Source organism: Equus caballus, chromosome 31 (assembly GCF_041296265.1).
Source record: "Equus caballus isolate H_3958 breed thoroughbred chromosome 31, TB-T2T, whole genome shotgun sequence".
Classification (NCBI taxonomy): domain Eukaryota; kingdom Metazoa; phylum Chordata; class Mammalia; order Perissodactyla; family Equidae; genus Equus; species Equus caballus.
Window position 1 is genome coordinate 17,444,069 of NC_091714.1, and position 21,252 is coordinate 17,465,320.

The 21,252-nt window shown below is 36.3% G+C and overlaps 1 protein-coding gene and 1 pseudogene across 4 annotated transcripts in view; one reads left to right on the forward strand and one right to left on the reverse strand.

Moving 5' to 3' along the window:
* Positions 1-21,252, reverse strand: part of TAB2 (TGF-beta activated kinase 1 (MAP3K7) binding protein 2) — a 78,829-nt gene that overhangs the window by 32,696 nt on the left and 24,881 nt on the right. For 2 of the 4 annotated variants that reach the window (XM_001502154.7, XM_070256410.1), the window contains 2 exons: positions 20,484-20,632; positions 2,460-2,650 (listed from right to left, as the gene is read on the reverse strand). In XM_001502154.7, coding sequence (XP_001502204.1) covers positions 2,460-2,561 — 102 coding nt within the window. In that variant the 5' untranslated portion in view covers positions 2,562-2,650; positions 20,484-20,632. Of the gene's footprint in view, positions 1-2,459; positions 2,651-14,777; positions 14,887-20,483; positions 20,633-21,252 lie in introns of those variants that run through there. The other 2 variants (XM_023632981.2, XM_070256409.1) reach the window with 2 other exon arrangements.
* Positions 7,302-7,634, forward strand: LOC102150805 (large ribosomal subunit protein eL30 pseudogene; annotated as a pseudogene).

The following is a 21,252-nucleotide window of genomic DNA, read 5'->3' on the forward strand; positions in this document are numbered from 1 at the left end:
AGCAAATACACATACATGTGTATCTTTATTCCCCCTGCCCTCAACTATATATACTGTTCTGTGTTTTGTTTTCTTAACTTAATATATGCTGAAGATCATACTGTAAGGGTATGTAGAGTTCTTTATTTTATGAAAATATTTTAAATAATTCTATAAAGGGCTTTATATTTTATTCCCATTAAGATATTTCAAAATCTCTACAGCTGGGCTATCAAGAAAGTGTTCTGGACAGTTCTTTCAATACCAGGTCTTAACAAAATTTTACTGAAGAGCCTACAATATTTTTTTCTATTTTTCAATGACTCACTAAAGACTCTCAGTATACGTCTTATTTTATCAGAAAATTCTATTTGAAAAGTTAGAAGAGGTACCTGAGTTCTAAGGGGAGACACCTTCCTCCCAGTATCTCTGCTCCTCCCCATAATTTCTTTAGCTTCTGACTCCACCCTCACTTTTTCTTTGCTCTTTCATTTTTTTCTTTCACAGTCTATGTCGACAAGTGTGGACTATTAATTCATTCACCAAATATTTATTATGGTTCTTCTACTATTATTACTGTTATTAGTACTGGCTACTAACATTTGTTGAGCACTCAGAATCAGAATCAGGTATCCTACTAGTGGCTTTACCTGCATTATCATATTTAATTCCCTGTGACTTTTTTTATTCCCACTGTACAGCTGAGAAAAATAAGGGTCAGATAGGTTAATTAAATTACTGCTAGTAACTGTCAAAACTTGAACTCAATCTGCTTATCATCAAAACATATGCTATTTATTATTATTTTTAAATTTTATTTTTATTTATTTCCCTCCAGCTTTACTGAGGTATGAATGACAAATAAAAACTGTATATATTTAGGTTGCACAGTGTGATTTTTTAAAGGTGTATGATGAGATGATTTAATATATGTATACAATGTTAAATGATTACCATAATCAAGTTAATTAACACATATACTACTTCACATAGTCAACATTTTTTTGGGTGGTAAGAACAATTAGGATCTACTCTTTTAGCAAATTTCAAGTATATAATACAGTATTACTAACTCAAAACATATGCTCTTAAACACTGTACTATAGAAGGAGCCAGGCAAGTTCAGAGAATTCCCATCAGCTAAGGATGACTACAGAATAGTGTGTGAGGAGGAAGACCTGGGAAGCAGTTAAGGCTGTAGAAGGCAGGACTCCAGATCACTGTGTGCTCTAGACAAGATATATGGACTTTATTCTGAAGGGTATGGGCAACAATCATGAGGTTTTCTCTTCTTTCTTCTTCTTTTTTTTTCCTGAAGAAGGTTAGCTCTGAGCTAATGTCTGTGCCAATCTTCCTCTATTTTATAAGTGGGTCACCACCACAGCATGGCTGACGAATGGTGTAGGTCCATGCCCAGGATCCAAACCTGCAAACCCAGACTGCTGAAGCAGGACACGCTGAACTTAACCACTAGGCCACAGGGCTGGCCTATATCATGAGTTTTTTAAGCAGGTAAATATACAATGAAATCTGCATTTAGAAAGACATTTTCGCAGAAATGAGGAGGATGGATTGGGGAGACCAAAACTGGGTTAGACTAAAGGGAGGTAGACCAGTTAAATGTACAGATAAATGGTGAGAAAGGTGTGAACAAAATGTAATCACTCGATATCAAGTACAGATATTGAGCCTTTTAAAATTTCATACAATTTCAAACTTAAAAAATCATTTGTCAAGAGTAAACATGTCTGAGCCCAAATTATTTTTTTACATCTTTATTTTAATAAGCTTAAAATAGTTTTTGATAGAAAGATTTCCAGTTTAATCAAATGAGAACGCACAACTGTCACGAGACATTTAGAATTATAGATTTCTAAAACTGAACTTTTGAAGAAGAATGGAAAAATTTATTAGATGTTTACAGATATTAATTGGAAAATTTAGATTAAATCAAAAAATATAAAAACAGGCTTTTTTCTTTAGCATTGAGACGTTAGGGACTGCCTAATCAAATTCCTTCACTTAAAAGATAAGAACACTAAAGAATAAGAAGGCATACTACTTGCCAAGTATGCTCGGGGTGCCCATTTAAAATTAGAACTCAGGTTTTCTAACTCCTTATTTAACGATTTTTTCACTTCCATAAAGATCTGGAATTTGAAAAAGTTCTCCTGGCAAAACAGGAGGGGGAAAAGTGATGCAAGCTCATGGTAAGTAAGTATGGACCATGTATCAGTGCTTTATATTGGGATCGCACTTAATCCTCACATCTACTCTATAAAGCAGGCATTAGCCACACTATAGACGGGGCACAGAGAGCCTAAGTAACTTACTAAAGGCCACATGACTATCGGACATCAAAGCTCATCTCTTTTCATCACAGTACACTAACGTCAACAAGAAGATAAGAGTTTTCTTCCACTGTTTAAAAAAAAACACCAGGTTTGTATGAATAAATTCAGAAATTGTTGAACACTGACCTGTAACATGCACCTGGATACAACAACTTCAGGTACTTCAGGGAATTTTTGTCGCAGGTCATGTAAAACCTGAAAATCAATTTGGTGGCTTCCTTGGGCCATTCGTATATTGCCTGATCAGGACTATTTGTACAGTAGGCAATTCTAGGCCTTAGTGGAAATAGGACTCATCTCTTCTGTCCAAGCATTTTCTGTGAAAGAAAGAAAAAAAATTTTAATGAGAACTTATTATAGAATGAATATTGCTGTGGATTTAAAAATTTCAATACAAAAGGGTATGGTGCCTTAGTATCTAACATTTAATATAAACTATAAAAATATTATTTAGTTCTATAATGTTTTCCATATACTTATACTGTCTTTTCAGTTTACAACTCCTGATGGCAAACTTCTAGACTGTGTAATTACTACGTATCTGCATGCTTTATAACCGCTGTGCCAAAGAGCATTCAAGTAAGACATTATTGTCAAGCTTGTCTTCCCTCATTCTTTTAAAAGGGGACAATGAGTAACTAACTATACAGATTTTTTTCGTAATGACTAGAGGACGGCCTGAGGTAAGTAATCTTATTTACTCTTATTAAAGTTCTTCAAGTTTGGATTCTGAAAAAGTTTGCTTCTACAAAGGACTTTGCATGCCTTGCCTAGAAACGATCTATAACCCAATACATCTGGCATTTTGTCTTAATTATCAGATATACTTAATCCTTAAGTACGTAATCAACTCCTTCTCAGGGGCTTAGGAGCATTTATTCCCTCTGCCTCTATTAAATCAGTATTGAAAAAATACTAACGCTTGGGCCCCAACCCCAGAGGTTCTGATTTAATTGGCTGGGGAGCATCCTGGGCACACGGATTTTTAAAAGTTCCCCAAGTGATTCTAATGTGTGGCCAAAGTGGAGATCTACTTTATTTTTATTCCTAATATTCCTAACAAAAACCATGCTTAATTTTGAAAGCCTCTTTGGGATATAAATAGTATGTGTGTATATTAAACCTACATAACATATTAAAATATCTAAAATCATGCCATTTGCTTAATAATTAAAACACATTTCATTTCAGGATAAATTTAACAACAAGACGATCTGTTTAAAACAAGTTTCTTAGCTGTCATATTTCTCTTTTAACCTCGCTAACATAAGCTTAAAAAAATACAAGTGTGTAAACTCCATGAATACAGGAATTAGGCCTCTTCTGTCAATCATCCTGTACCCAGTACTCTGTACACAGCTTTCAGCAGAACAGTGGATATTAAACTATTCTTGTGTAAACTGAGTTTTGATAGAACTTCTGAGTCTTTAACAGAATAAAAGCTCATTTAGATATCATACATAGTCAAGTCTTTCAGGTTTTTATTATCCTTTGATTAAATGATAATTCTTTTGTTTATGTGACTTAAGCTTAGTTACAACTCATAGGTAAAAGCACTGCCAAACCAAGTTATTTGCATTACAGATTTCCCAAATCTACCTCTATGTAAAATACACACACACACACGCATAGACACACACAATTTTAGCTCTCAAAGTAGTATTTCTACAAGCGGGTTGCAGAATAAAAGAGGAAAAGTACTGGAATTTAGTAAATGATATTTAAAAATAATCTAAGGGGAGATAAATATGCTACAGTGGTGCTCATCTTGAGAAAGCCTCCCTTGACTTCACTCTGGCTCTCAGCTCATTTCTCTGTCCCTTCCCTCTTTTGGGATAAAACTCCTTGAAAGGGTTGTTTACATCTATGTGTTTTCATTTCCTTCCTCCTAATCTCTTGTAAATCTGCTCCAATCAGGCTTTCATAGTTTCTCTCCGCTGAAACTGCACTTAGAGCCATCACAGACCTTCAGGTTGTCAAACCCAATGGCCAGTCCTCAGTCCTCATCTTACTAGACCTCTCTGCAGATCCCCCCGCCACTGTGGCTTTCCCCCTCCCCACCGGAAGCTCCTTCTCAGGTTTCTTTGTCAGATCCTCTTCCTTTTCTGAACATCTAAATCTTGGTGGGCTATGGAGTTCAGATCTAGGGTTCCCTTTCAACTGTACCTACATTCCTCTTCAAGGTAATCTCATCCAAACACACTGCTTTACACAGAGGCTTTGCAAATTTATATCTCCAGCTCTAAAGGAGCTCTCTCCTTTGAGTTCCAGACTAACATAGCCATGGCCTGCCTGACATCTCTTTTTGGATATCTAAAACCCACTTCAAACTTAATATGTCCCATATTGAACTTGTAACTTCCTCCCATCTAAACCAACCCTTTCCCAGTCTTTTTCATCTCAGTAAATAGTACCAACACACGTCCAACTGGTCCTTCTCTCACATCCCACATGTAATCCATCATCAAGTCTTGTTGGCTTTATCTGAAAAAATACATTCTCAACCTGACCACTTTTCCCCGCCTCTGTTGCTGCTCTTGTCCAAGCTGCCATCATCATTCACCTAGACGACTACTGCAAAGACCTCCCAGCTGGTCTCCTCCCTCCCCGGTGCCCATTCTATCGAGCGCAGTGCTCTTTGTGAACAGTCAGTCAGAGCAGTTCCTCCTCCTGCTCAAGCTCCTACAACATAAGGCCCCAGGGAAACTACCACCCCCCAGACTTCATCTCCCACTATTCTTGTTTCTTGAGTTCCCTCGGCCCTGGCTATTTCTCAAAGAAGCCAATTTCATTCCTCTAGTAAGGCTTTTGGACTTGCTGCTCTCCTGTCTGGAATACTTTTCCCTCAGATACTTGCATGGCTTCTGCTCTTATTTCTGTTTTTTTTTTTTTAAAGATTTTATCTTTTCCTTTTTCTCCCCAAAGCCCCCTGGTACATAGTTGTATATTCTTTGTTGTGGGTCCTTCTAGTTGTGGCATGTGGGACGCTGCCTCAGGGTGGTTTGATGAGCAGTGCCATGTCCGCGCCCAGGATTCAAACCAACGAAACACTGGGCCGCCTGCAGTGGAGCGCGCGAACTTAACCACTCGGCCACGGGGCCAGCCCCGCTTCTGCTCTTATTTCATTAAGATTTCTGATCAAATGTCACTTCCTCAGAGACATCTTTCCCAACCAATCTCTCTATCTAAAATAATACCACACTGTCTCCCCATCACATCTCATACCCTGCTTTTTCTTTATAGCATTTATCACTACCTGACATGTATTTATCTATCTACCCTGAAAATGTCAGTTCCACAAGATCAAGAACTTTGAAGTTCACTGCTGTTTCCCCAGGATCCAGATCAAAGACGCAACATTTGTTGGACGAAATGAAGGTTTTAATATATGGTTTCTTCATATTACTTTGCTTCCAAAACACATTTCAAATGATCTAAATTTGGAAATTTATACACAATTTAAGGAAGGGGCAAATATATAGTCAGTCTAATTCAGGACCACCTTTATTATTTAGAAGGATGAATCATGAAAATAAATTTCAACTTGCTCCATTATTAAAACATATATACAGAAATCTCTAACGTTCTCTGAAAAACTCTTATCATACTTGCCTGCTTTTCTACTAAAGACCATCAAGTACACAAATAAGAAAATTGTTCAAACGTACAACTGTATTTCAGGGGCCTCACTTCCTGTAATGGCTGAGCAGCTCTTACCGGACCAACTCTCTCACGAACAACAACTACAAATACTAGAGCAGTATAAAAACCAACTACTTGAAGGCAGGAGGCAGAGGGGCGCTGGACTGGGCGGGGGTGGCGTGGTGGTGCTGGGGCTGGGAGGAGAAGAAGGGAGTCAGTACTTCGAAGAATGGAATAGTGTGGGGTGACTTTCCTTTTTTTTTTTTCAAAGTGCTTTTAGCCAGAGAACAGGCCCTAGTTGGTTTGGGTAGCTAAAACCCAGACAGAAAACCTGCAGTCTTACTTGCTTAATGAACCAAATGACTTTGGCATAACCACAACAGCTGAAAACCTGGTTGAGTAAATCACAGAAAGGAGAAAAGCACTAAATTCTATGTATAAATTCTGCACAGATCTCTGATCCCTAAATTATACCTATGTGATAGATTCCACACAGCCAGGCTAAGGCTAAAATAACTGAACCAAAATTTCAGAGTTTATAGTTTGAGTCCAGCTAAGTTAACTGCCTAACAAAACAAAGAAAGAAGCAAGCAAACCAACCAACCAAACATCAATACTCACTGGAGGAACACAATAGAATCTAGAGTCTCTACAATGTATCATTCACAATGTCCAGGATACAATCCAAAATTATTTCACATAAGAAACAGGAAAAACTGACCCATATTCAAGAGAAAAGGCAACCAAAGGAGATCAAGCCCAAATGACCCAGATGCTAGAATTTGCACATAATGATTTTACAGCAACTATTTTAACTACGTAGGCTCAAGGATGTAAGGGCAAATATGCTTGAGTCTCTCAGCTAAAAAAAAAAAATAAAAGAGAAAGAAACCATTAAAAAAGGGAAACAAATGCAAATTTAAGAAGTGAAAAATAAAACATCTAAAATAAAAAATTCACTGGATGGATTTAACCTCAGAATGGGAATGACAGAAGAGAGAGTCAGTGAACTTGAAGAAAAAGCAATAAAAATTATTCCAACCTGAAGGATGGAGGAAAAAAATAATGGTAGTGGTGGTGAGGGAGGGAACCAAACCTCAGACACCTGTGGGAAAGTATCAAAAACCTTAACACACCTGTAATTGGAGATCCTTTAGAAGGAAAGGGAGAAAGAATGGGGTAGAAAAAAGTATTTGAAGAAACAGTGGCCGAAAATTTCCCCAAGTTAGTAAACGATATAAATTTACAGATGAAGATGTTGATTGGCTCCCTAGCCCCCTGGTAGTTACTCTTGTTTCGGGGCCATCCCACACCTAAGGCAGGAAAATGGTGGCTGCAAAGAAGACAAAGAAGTTGCTGGAGCTGATCAACTCTAGGCTCCCATTCCTTACGAAAAGTGCAAAGTATGTGCTGGGGGTACAAGCAGACTCTGAAAATGATCAGACAAAGTAAAGCAAAATTGGGTCATCCTCACAAAGTGCCTAGCCTTGAGGAAATCTGGCTATGTTGGCCAAAACTGGTGTCCATCACTACAGTGGCAATAATATTGAATTTGGCACAGTGTGTGGAAAACACTACAGAGTATACACACCGGCTATCATTGATCCAGGTGATCCCCACATCATTAAAAGCATGCCAGGACAGACTGGCGAAAAGTAAATCACGCAAAGTTTTTCTTTAATAAAAGTGGCCAAAGATTGTCTTAAAAAAACAAAATAAAACAAAAACAAACAAAAAGAAGATCTTGATTAAGAAGATCAACAAATCTTGAACAGGAAAAGCCAAAGAAAACCATGCATAGGCATAACAGTCAGACTGCTGAAACCAAAGAAAAAGACAATCTTGAAAGCAGCCAAAGAAAATGACACACGGGGAACAACAATTTGAATGAAGGCTGACTTCTCATCAGAAACAATGGAGGCCAGAAGATAGTAAAATGAGATGATATAAGTGCTGGATCAGAAAACACACAATCAACCCACATTCTACATCCAGCAAAAGTAAACTTTAAGAACAAAGTAAGATGATAATTTTTAAATGTAGCCTTTGTGGTGAGTAAACAAGTTTTACAACTAAACACATTACTGAAACAAACAGGCATTTACTTAATTTCAGAAGGAAAATCAAGAACTACCCTATAACTTAATCTGGAAAATTATTTCTAATAATAAACAGAAACATACTTTCTATGGTAGATGCAAAATGACTGCTCTTCTGAGAAAAGAATAAAGAAATCATACTTTACAAAAATGTTTCTAGCATTAGGTACAAAGTTTTGGCTCCTACACTGCCGCCAGCTCAAATGATCTAGGAGGACTCCACTACAGAATCTAACAGTAAATACATTGAAAAGGTTTATAAAATGTGCCATATTTTCCTTTTTTTTTTTTGAGGAAGATTAGCTCAGAGCTAACATCTACCACCAACCCTTCTCTTTTTGCTGAGGAAGACTGGCCCTGAGCTAACATCCGTACCCAACTTCCTCTACTTTATATGTGGGACGCCTGCCACAGCATGGCTTGATAAGCAGTGTGTAGGTCCATACCAGGGATCCGAACCGGCAAACCCCAGGCCAACCCCTATTCTTTCCTTTCTTAAAGAGTATGTAAACAATTTATTTCTGACCTCTCAATAATTATTATGACAGTGCAGAGTACTAGGTATCACTTAATGGCTCACTCAGACCTTGAGCTATGATAGCAAGTCTTCAAATTTACCATCATTTATCATGGTGAATTTCCAGGACTCTTTGAGAGTATAACCCAGCTAACTATACCCACAAGAAGAGACCATGGTCTCCAGATTAAAAAAAAACAACAAAGAAAAGCAATGGGACTTATAGGTCCAATCAAAATTTGGGAATTTAGGAGGCAACTGAATAAGAGTATTTAAAATTGGACTATCATCATCTATTTATCCAAGACTCATGAATTTAAGGAGTGCCATATGCAGCAGATACTGTGCTGGAGATATAAGTATTGGAGTCAATGTCCTTGCTCTCCAGGTCACAGAAATTCCTGGATTAAAGGCACATCAATGTGAGTTCGTAATTTAGGTAACTATTTTATCTTCTGCCTGGCTCCTCCTGCTACCAGATGTGCTGTCTGCCATCTCAGTCTTTCTTGTTACTATCATGGCCATTTTTTCTCATCTCTTTTGCACCGTTCAAAAACATAGATTGGAAGGGAGCATAGTACATGAGGAAAAACTGTCAGGAGCAGAGAGCAAGAAAAAGGGCCCATATCATGAATTGCTTTATAGGCCATTAAAATTTGGAGGTTTTATCTTCAGAGTAACGGAAAGCTATTGAAGGATTTAAGCTCAGAGGCAGGGAAGGTGACATGGTCAGGAAAACACATTATATATGAAGAATGGCTATAGTATGGAGAAAAGGGCAAAAGAATATATGAGAAGACCAGTTAGAAAACTACCGCTATAGTCCAGCCAGGAAGAAGTAATAGCTTATATTGCAGAGACAGCAATGGAGACTGAGTAGAAGGGAAAACAAGGGATATTTAGGAAATAATAATTAACAGAACTTGGTGATGGATTAGATATTGGGGTGAAGTAGGAGGTGTCAAGGTTGATTTCTGATTTGCTCAACTGGATGGCAGTCGCATATATGAACTAGGGAACAACGGAAAAGGTCCAAGAAAACAAAGGGGCAGATGACAGGTTTGGTTTTGAACATGTTACATCTAGGGTACCTTTAAAACCTCAAAATAGAGATATCATGCAAGGAGTTGGGATACATGGGGCTGGAGCTGAGACAAGTGGTCTGGGCTGCAGACAAAACATTTGAAAGGCATCTTTGGTACTGGCATTAATTAAAATCTGACTGGAGATGAGATAATCCTACCATACAATTTAAGAACACCTGAAGAAAAATATTCTTGGTTACATTATGTATAAAACATTACACAGTCACTATTAATTTTCTCCCTGAAGGCCAACATTCCTTCCAGCCCAAACAACTGAACAGCACCTACATACAAAAGTTGACTTTCAAATACCTTAATTTTCTGTTCAGGAAATATTTTAACATGGCACATCCTATATAATGAAACATTTAAATAAAATTTTAAAGAAGAAAACATGTACATAGTTTTAAAAGCCAAAGCATACTATAAAGTTTATCAGGGACACCAGCAATTTCCCTGCCTTGTGCCTCCCCACTCTCTTCCTATTCCATGGAGGTAACCACTGTCAACTCTTGAGCTGTTTCTCCACATTCCTGAACAAGATGATTATAGGGTTATTTCTTGATTTTTCAATTTTACACATTATCTACAGATTTCCAACTGTGGAAAATGAAGGTTTAGTTTTAAGACTCAGTTCCTATCCCATATGTATAGACCATGCTTCTCCACTCCTATGCCTATCTGCCCAATTACTTATTTCACAATTTTTGCTTAAATCCATATTCAGTGTTTAAATTGCCTTTATAGCCTAGCCACTCAGTCTATTACGAAGGATGGACTGTATCTCCAAGGTCCTTTCCCATACTAGCATTTTGGGAAGAAAAGTGTGCACGTCCTTAATAAAAAAACTGTAGAATATTAATATGACACACACACACATATGTAATATTATATTAATGTGACATACAATAGTCAATAACATATGTGACCAAAACCTGGATTTTTATCAAGTCAAATAAAACAGCAAAGCTCTTGCAATTCTAATCCCAGGGGACACAGGGAGAAAGGGAGGAGGGGGCAAGGGGGACATACCATCATTCTCCCAGTGAAGTGACAGATTTAGATGAGACCGTTACTTTCTAACAAACACAATGCCTTGACAACACATTAAAAAACAAACAAAACCCCAAAACAATGACTATAAAGATATGGAAAAGTCTGTCAATGTTAGCAGCTGACTGCTCCTGACCAGGAGGTACCATACAAAGTAAACGATGGAGCAAAGTTAAATTCCCAGAGATCCAACTTCTAAAACAAATGGAGTAACTGGCAATGTACCTTGTATAAACCACTTAGATTATATAGTTTAAACTTGACAGTTGAAGTACTGGCCTTTACTATTAAAGGGTTATCAAAAAAAGAAATCAATGAATAAATTAAATGTCACTCTGAGACAGGCTTAAAAACTTTCCTAAAGAGTACAATTTCCTAAGAGCAGAATTTCTAGAAAAAGTATTCTACTTTAGCCATTTGTTTCTAAAATTTTCTGGCAAAAGAACAGTTAACAGTTAAAAACAGAGATAACCTAACATTGCTTAATATTTTGATCTCAATTCTATACTAGTGAGCATTGTCTCATTTAATGAGACAATTAAATGAGATAATGTATATAAAGTGCACAGTATTTGACACAGTCGCGATTGGTTACATACAAATTCTAGGATTCTACAATTTGTGCTCATTTATTTATGAAATTTAATTTGCCACTTACTTGCAGTGTCTTCTTGGGCAAATCATTTAAAATCTGTGCCTGGTTCCTCATTTATAAAGTGGTGATGACAGAGTAACTCTCTCATATGATTACGAGAATTAAATGAGTTATACACATAAGATAATAAAAAAGAGCACATACTAAGCACATAAGTAAATAAAATAGCTTATATGAGTGTTATCTATTAATACTATCATTCCTTCTTTGTAAAATGGCGGTAACTCAAAGAATTTCAAGGATTAGTGGTAAGATAGTGAAAATTAATTGTATTGCACCTGCCTGGCCTGTAGCAAAAAATACAAACACTAACAGTAATAATTATTTGTTCTAAATATCATGAATTTCCACAAAGTACAAAGGAACAAAACCTAGCAAACAGGTCTGCATGCTACTCTGGCTGCAGAATACTGAAGGAGTTGACTGAACCTGTGAGGTCTTCCTTTCCCAAGTATATGGGACAAATAACTTGTCTAACTGGGGAACCTGGACAAAGCTACCTGAAAAACCAAATAATAGTAGGTTGTACGTAAGTGCCAGATAAGTGGTAAACACTGTGCTATCGGTGTTTAAAGGGCTCTCTGGGCTGAGGGAGGGAGCAAAAGGGTTTGAATCACGGGCACGTAAATGAGAGGGCTAAAGTATGAAGCAAGGCAACCAAAATACTAGGCAGGTTCTGGAGACAGTGAGTCAGTCACCTGTCCGGCTAAAAGAAGAAATGAGGGACAGGAGGAAAGAAGGGGATTATGAAGAAGGAGTTGGAGGTGGGGAGCAGTTAGAGGAGATGAGAGAGGTCACTGAAGGCTGTGCGTATATGGCAGCCTTTATTACAGAAGGCCTAGAGATACACTAACACGAAAGTTCCAGCATTACTCGGTCAAGCTATATACATACATCATTTTATCTTTGCCCCATTCTTACATGGTTGAGTTTTACTGAAACAAATTTAATTATTCTAACAAAGAAAAATATAGTTCATGTTGAATATCAAAGAGAAATAGGATAAAATATACAAAACTAAAATTCACTTCTCAACTGCATTGGGATCCTCCTTTAGCTTATGGACAAGAAGGTAAGGAGGTCTTCCCATTTTAACATATATACCATCCTAAAATTTAATTCTGGTTTCCACAGTAATCTCTAGAGATGATAATTTTCTTTGTAAACAATGGAATCTTGAGTTGGACAGGACCCCAGGAAATCATCTTGTAGAAGTATACAGTTTAAGAGATTAGAGAAAAGCCTTGTTGCCCAGCAGATTCCCTGCTAAACTGCCTCTCCCATCCACCTATCCGATTTTACTTCTTAAAACCAACCCTCGACAACAAACAAAATTCTCTACACACGTAATGTTCGTTCCAAAGTGGAGAGATGCCCTTGCTCACTGCTGCATGCTAAATACTTAGAGAGCATATGGCAAGCGGGAGATGCTCAGTACATCATCTGCTTCAATAAATCTCTAAAGATGCATCAGAATACATCTAGATTTTACAGACTGCTATAAAAAGAGGTATCTATTCCTCCAAAATAAACTGTTTCCCTTACCCTCAGCTATCCTATAATACTTGTTTCGAAGCTGCAAACTTGTTCCAATGCAATATTAGGGAACAATATGAGTGTTAAGTGAATTTTGTTATGATTTCATCTGTGAAACACTAGGAAACCTAGGTGAATACGCAGCTGAAACAAGCTGCAGATGAATACACAAAACATAAATATGAACACACCTCAAACATCTGCCAGCTACCTCCGCTCACCACATCTGTCTGCAATTGGTCACAGCCACCCACATCTTGCGTTACAACTTTCTTTTTGATTTCAGAAAACTCTTCGACCACTTCATAACAACAAGCTGCCACATCTACGCCCACTTCCAAAAGCAAACTTCAGGTCTTTTTCAAAGCAAAGCATGGTATTTATTTCTATTAATATTGTATAAATATTTATATGTTTTTTAACCACTTAACGTGTAAAATCATACTACCATATTTTTTTAGGTTCCTATCTTTCATGTTCACTCATGAAGTTTTTGACTGTTGTACCCTGAATTCCATTTTCTCCATAAGCCCTTTGGATTTTTTTTTCTGCATGATTTGCATAGCATGGAACACATATGTCAAATTTTAATAGAACTGTCTGTACTGCAAAGCCCTTGTGACCTTAACAATCGTTAACACTAACTTCCCCAGGATTCCTAATGAGAAGGCAAAATGTTTCAGCTTACCTATTTGGTTGTTAGTATGATGTTAATAATTTCTTATTACTAATCATAATTTGTTATCTCTTCTGTGGACTGGCTGACATGATCAGATTGTGCAGTGAGTTAAACAATATCTTCACACCATAGACAGAAGCACTGACGTACAGTAAGAATAAATGAATGATGCTATAATTTTTAAAATTAAAGCTAAAGCAAATTTTGAAACCTTTTCGTCTCAAGGAAAATTTGAGAATTAAACCTAAAAAAAATCCTATTATCTGCTATTTTAACACCTTTTACATTACTGATGTCTTACGTAAGTATTACATCAAAAGCCAGTTAGGTAACAGTTGACGCACTTCACATCCCATTAACTTAAAAGAACCTACAAATGTCATTAATTGAATATAAAATATTTCAAAATTATTTTTAACAGCAAATTATTAGAATTATATTTCTCGTAGCATGATGTTACAACTCTACTAAGGCAAAGCAAACTTCTTCCCAAAATCTCTATCATCAAGTTACTTTCCTGAGTTAAAACTTAAGAATTATAGCTATGCAATCAAAAATCTAAAATTCAAATACTATCACCATTTAAGATTAAAAACAAGATAATTATAATCCATCTTTAGCATAAGCCTTAGCATAAAACAGCTGTAATACGAAATCATTTTACATAGATGAGTTATTTGCAAAAAAAACAAAAACATCCCAAATTAGTCATCTAAATGCTACTTACTTTAAGTTAGCTATTATGTTCAGATTTAGTGTTATTTAAAAGCTTGAAGGGAGCAAAGGATTATGTTACCAGAAAATGGATTTCTCATCCTTATAAGCCCACAATAATTTACTTTCTAAAGAAAAACAATAAACATTGATAGTTGAAGTAACACAATGATCTGTACTACCTCCTCTTAAAAGGAAAACGTCCCAATTTTCTCATTTACTACATTGCCTCAAGTCCATGAATGCTGACCATTTCTTATGGTTAAAAGGCTTCCTAGTTATAAGTTTTTCTAAAAGGAATGTGCAAGTCAGCCACACTTGGCAATTTATGTATTGTGGTTTGTGGTGAGTGCTACCATTTTCTAAAGATCAAGAAAAGTGCAACAAATCTAAGACAGAATGGTTATAATTCATAAAAACATATTATATAACTAACTACCCTGTGTGTATTTTCCAATTCATACCTCATTATTATTTTCCAATACATGAGGGCTTTCCGATGGAAACAAAGTTACTTCAGTGCCCCTTTTCTACTATAATTTTTGGGTAATCCATCCTGTGCATAAATATCACCTTTAAAAGAAAATGATATAAATATGTGCTATGAGAATAAGTTCCTATTTATGAGTAAAAGGGAAAAAAAGAGGAGGAAAGGAAACGAAGGCATTTGCAAGAAACAGTTTTCATCTTACCTCAAACATAAACATCTGTGATGAACCAATGAACTCAACGATGTGAAAATTGTAATAATTTGGTTAAAATATTCATCTAAAATGGCACCTTAATACGAAGATGCAGAAAAAGTTATGAGAAGTTTCACCAAGTGGTCCCCTTGCAGTTTCAATCCCTTACTTGGGCCCATGTTTTCCTGTTCATCTCATATAATTTGCTCATCTTCTTTCTAATGTCACGGCCCTCAGGTGACTTCTCCCCAGAGTGGACTGCTGGGCAGCTGCCAGTGGGTATGTGTGTGTTATGGCATTGGCAGTGTGATGATTAAGTTCATGAGCTAGACAGAGCGTAGTGTAAATGGATAGTTATTACTGCTCTCTTACAACCTTTACTAATTAACAAAAAGTTAAAGCAGCAATTTTTAAATTACACACATACACTTGATTGGTAATTTGACAACTGCAGTGAATCATGAGACCGCTAAATCTGCTAAGGGAGAAAATATATAAAAATCTATGTGCAAAAAGAAAACATTGAAACAAGATTTCATTACTATAATAGTATTCAGAATCTTAAAAAGAAATTATAGAGAATTCAAGATGAGCAACGTTAAAACAATATTAAGTTGAATCAAGTCTCTAAAATACAATATAATAATTTTGTTCAGTGTTTAAAATCTAACACTGAAGCTGTTGTACACTTGGCTATTAGTTTCGTTATAGTTATGGTGAATGAGTTTTATGTTAGATGGTCAAGAACAATCTCAGAACTCTACAGAAATTTCTACCTCAGCAGACTTATTATATATAAATCTATTTCATAATTCTCTAATTTAATAATATCGTTAATTGTATAATATAATTGAACAAAGAAATGTCACCCTAAAATACTTCTCTATTAATCAATAAGGACTTTCCTAATGAAATCTGAACCATAAGAACATATGAAAGTGATCATCTACTTAATTTGATTTATGAAATACATTTTCTGATGTATTATTTTTATATATTCTATTTTCATATGAACTATATATATTGCTTACTCAGTAAAACTTTTGTTGAGTCCTACTACTTACTTTCTACTATAATGAGTGCTGAAAATATGAAAATTAATAAAGGCACAGTTGTCTACGTTCAAGAAATTGACCTTTTAGTAAGGGAAGGCAAACACAACAACAAAATATGTCATAAGTGAGTTGTCACACAGGGGAAACAAAGGAGGGCCCAGTCAGTTGTGAGGGAAGGGCAGGAGCTAAAGAAAGGATTCATTAAAGAAGGTGGCACCTAAGAAGTGGGGGAGGTAGGGGTATATCCTAGAAGATTTTAATTGCCCTCCTCTGCACCATACATGCTGCATCCCACAGGTCAGCAACAGCAACATGGCTCTCACTTTCTCGATTCAGATAATTTATCTCTGAAGCTCCAGGCCCTGCTTCGTTCTGTGACATTTCACTGAGACCCAGAGGTGGGCAGGCATTCATTCAGCAACATTTACTCTGTGCCATTTAGGTGTATAAGCTGCAATGGAGGTCAAGAGGAAGAAGTGCCTAAAACTTAGGAATTGAGGAAAGGGTGGAGAAACCTCTCAAAGAATGCTGCGCTCGAGCCTAGCCATCAGAGATTAAGAATCGAAGTCTTGCAGACAATGGTTTGTGTTGGGGAAAAGGCCATAAAGGACCATGATAAACTTGAAGCATTAGGCTGTAGTGCAGCAGGGAAGCGAGAAGGCTGGAAAGGTGGGAAATCTGCAGTGAAAAATGTACAGATTCCAGATAATATAAAGGATACATCTAAGAAAATTCTACTTGTCTGGAACTTTCTCAGAGGTATGATCCACTTTTTGGTTCACCTTCATTTCTGGGATCCATTCTACAAACATTGCCCACTATAGGCCAGGCAATGTGCTCTAAATATGCAAAGATGAATAAAATGTAGTTCTTGCTTTTGAGAAGATTATAATTTCAGAGAATTCAGCTTTACATTGGATTTCTTAAAGCACACATCTATTATCTCACTTTATCTTCCCCACATGTGAAGCAGAGAGGACAACTATTATACCATTTTTTTTAACTGAAGAGATTCATGGAAAGACATATTAAGAGATATCCACAGTTCCAACTAAGTCAGCAGCCCTCAGCATTCTCAGCCAGCAGTATGCAACTGTGGTGTCACCACTCACTGCTACTGTGAGGTGGGCCCAATGAAATTTGTTACTAATAATAAAGTACCAGAGTTCTATCTCTCTATCTGTATCTATATAAATTAAAGCAACTAATTTAGAAACAGTGTCTACAGAGGAGCATACAAGGGTGGTTACCTCAGTGTATTACTAAAAACCTAAATGTCCATGGAGGAATGAAGAAGTAAATTACCGTATAGCAATACTAAGGAATACCAGGAAGCTGGTTATCTGTTTTTTTTTGTGAGAAAGACTGTCTCTGAGCTAACATCTGTGTTAGTCTTCCTCTATTTTGTATGTGGGACAATGTCATAGCATGGCTTGATGAGTGGCATGTAGGTCCGAGCCTGGGATCTGAATCCACCAATCCTGTGCCGCCGAAGCTGAACACACAAACTTAACCACTATGTCACTGGGCTGGCCCCTAAGTGGTGTTTTTTTTTTTTAAAGTGGAGTAAAATATTCAAATAATTATACGGAAAGACCTATAAGACATTACCAAATTAAAAAGAAGACGTAGAATCCATGTATCGTGATACCCTTTGTGTTAAAAAAAGACAAGCTTACAAAAAATATATTTTTTAAACAGATATTTTATATGAGTGCATAGAAAAGGTTCTGAAAGGATACGTACTAATTAATTATTTTGCAGAGGGGGCTGGGTAAATGACACATGGATGGAAGATGGTCCAAGGAGATTTAGTCATCTCTGTTGTGCTATAATTTTTTCTAAGCATATATATTCATGTATTACTTGTAAAATTAAGCCTAAACAACTGAGAATATTTCCCCTGTAAAATTATTTCCTATATATTTCCCGATAACATAACTTGTATTTCTGATATGAGGGTAGGAGAGTAAGAACAGAATAGAATGAGTTATTTGAAAGTACATGTACTCAGCCAACTACATATACTATCAAATAACTCAAACCCTATGTTATCTATGTGGAAACTGTTACTGATACAGTTAACAGCTGCAACAATTATCAATTACCAGGATGCTTGCCAGATAAGGCATACAGCTACGTTTTGACTTAAATGTTACCTATGGACTTACAGTTTAGGTACATGACTATTTCTATGCTTAGTCTCCTAATTTACAACCCACTGTTAAAACATAAAAGCCAGCTCCCTTTTTGTTCACCCAAGGCTAATTCAATGTGAACTAATAAGCAGCCCTCAAACTGAGTAAGCAGTACTCATTCACCAATGAGATGGTTTTAATTGTTTAAAAGAAAGAGGTAGGGGGTAGTAGAAAAAGAAGTTTATTGTTACTATTTTAAGCTTAAAGAGTCCTCCAACTAGCAATACCCTTACAGAAAGTTATCATACATAAAGGTGGACAAGAACACTTCTCTCTGAGCTTACAGTATAATCACTCTGGTCAACAGTTACTATGGGCCAGGTCCTGTGCTAAATGGTTAACATGTATCATTTCAGTTACTTCTCAGAACATTCCTGTAGTAAAGATTTAACAAGGAACTGCAGGTAAAACTCTTCACAATATTACACATGCCTCTTCACAACATAATAATGCGTCACATATATAACAATAAATGTTGTCCATTATTAGGGAGCGCTACTGCTGAATCTTAATTTCATCAAGTTAACCCTCACTGTACTGCAGTCAGCTTTTCAAAAAACTCATTGACTTAAGTGTGCCAATGCTAAGAAATCTTTAACGGATTTCCAATATCTACTGAGTTAAGTCCGAACTCCTTCACCTGACATTTGAAAGCATGTATGACATAGCTCCATTTCCTGTGATATCTGTCTGAACTCCATTATTCTTGAGGCACACTAGTCTGCTCACAACTTCCAGAACTGATTATATACTTTACTTCCATAACTTAGAAATACTCTTGCCCCTCTCTCTAAAGAATTCTATCTATCCTTCAAGGCTCAGTAGAAATATTATCTTCCCTACAAAGTTGATTCTCTTTGGTACACTCAAGTATATTGTTTGTACCTCTATTATGATATTTTTGGGTATTACTTGTCTGTAAACTCAATGAAAGCAAAGTTTACTCATTTCTACATCCTTACTGTGCCTTGGAGAGTGTTTTATACACAATTTGCATTCAATGATGTAGAAAAATTTTAGCATTACTAATAGTCCCCATGACAACTAATAAGACTTGGAATTCAGATGCAATTCTCTCTTTAATTTCCCCTTCAATTCACCTAACAGTGGTAATGATCCTATAACAACTCTGGTAGTAGCTCCCTTTCCAGTCTTAATTCTATACTCAGTGAGACCTTATTCTTTCAATACCAAATAAATAATGTGGCACATAATCAAAGACCTAATGCTGACTAGCTTGGCTGACATTAAATTCACTATGCAGTAACAGTGAAGGAAGGAATATAAAGCACAGCTAGAATATTAGCATCACCTTTTAAAATCACAATTGGGATATAAAATTCTTCTGCTCAATTGTGGGTAATCTCTAATCTATCTGAATTAAACTTTAAAATCAAAAACATGTATGGTTATCCACCCATTTAGTAAATAAAGTCACCTTTTATGGATTAATTCCGTTTCTAAACCTATACAAATTGGTAAAAGCAATAAGTGTCCTTAAAAGTTAACTGACCTCAGCCCTCTAACTATTCCTAAGTAATTGTCTCTTGGTTAAAATCTAAGGCAGGAGGAAACCTTAGCTTTTCGTTTTGTTGTTACATTCCAGGACAATTCCAATTACTCATGACTTTGTCTGGTTTCTTTTTTAATCAAGTAAAAATACAGCAAATATTAGTTACATATTTACATTTAAAACATAGTTACATTCTCCAGGCAAAAGTACTACATAACACGTTATTTGGTTCTATCCAGAAATCTTACTAAAGACTTCCGATTACTGAAGACTACATTGACTCCTGATGCATTCGTAGCGTAGAAAAGTTGAGGATCTCAGGACAGAGGACTAGTTTCATTTATTTACTCCCCTAAGCTACTTATAATATACGTGAACCTTTTAAACAAATAACAGTCTCATTGCTAACGTTTACTTTTCAATGAAGACAGGAGTACTGTTTGTACATTTACAGGGCTTAACTCAATAGCATTTCAAATTTGTTTTTCTTAAACTTTCTGCATTAGTTTGCTACTACTAGCAAACAAGTTAAATAAGAAATATTCAGGCAAAAGGTATGTTAAAGTCAACACTAGCCGCATGTTACCTAGATGTTAGGGATGTTACTACACTTTAAAGCAAGATAACCACAAGTTTTGAAAGTAAAGTTTTGGTTATTATAGATTTCATAGTAAGGCAGTTACATAGGCTAAGCTTGACTGGTGCCATGGACTTTGCATACCTGGAAATAGAAAAATTCAAATTGTAGCTGTCCTTGGTTGGCCCATTGCCATTTTTGCAGCTTACAAATTTTTAATTAAGTAACTGCAGTGAGCTCATCTCTACTGGATACTTCTTTTCCAGGGCAGGTCCAGGAACTGGGTCTGGAGCCTTGAAAGCAGAAGAGAAACTAGAGTAAACTAGAGGTAGGCAGAACAAGAAATGTGACCAGATAACATAATGAGAGCTAACAGCAGTGAGGTATCCCCAGTGTCTCTCACATAAAATATTCTGAAGTGGAAAAAGGGTTTCTTAAATTACAAGTTACCAAAAGATGCTATTTACACTAGGTATGTCATTGTCTCAATCTATCCAACTCTATGCTAGACTCCCAATTCTAGAAACAGTAGCCTTTATGCAATCTCTAATGGCTTTTAGCAAGACTGCCCAATATGGGACCACACAGTGTAACAGAAAGAGAAAAACAATAGATTCATTTTCATTGGTAAAACTGGAATTGCAAAGTCCTCATTTTCAGGTCATTTTGTTCTTCTCTTTTGCTATCTTATTTCCAATCGTCTTCTAAATGCTCGTGTAATTTCGTACAACCAATTCTCAGAGGTTTCTTAAATGCTTTAGATACATCCAAGCGATGAATTGAATTTCAAGTTCCAATTTTTAAAAATACATGGCAATTCTTAGAGGAGGAGGCAAGGGACAGCTCACAAGTCGCGGTTCTTAACCACACTGGAAAGTTTTTCCATTACCAAAATAGAGTCAATGATTTTTTT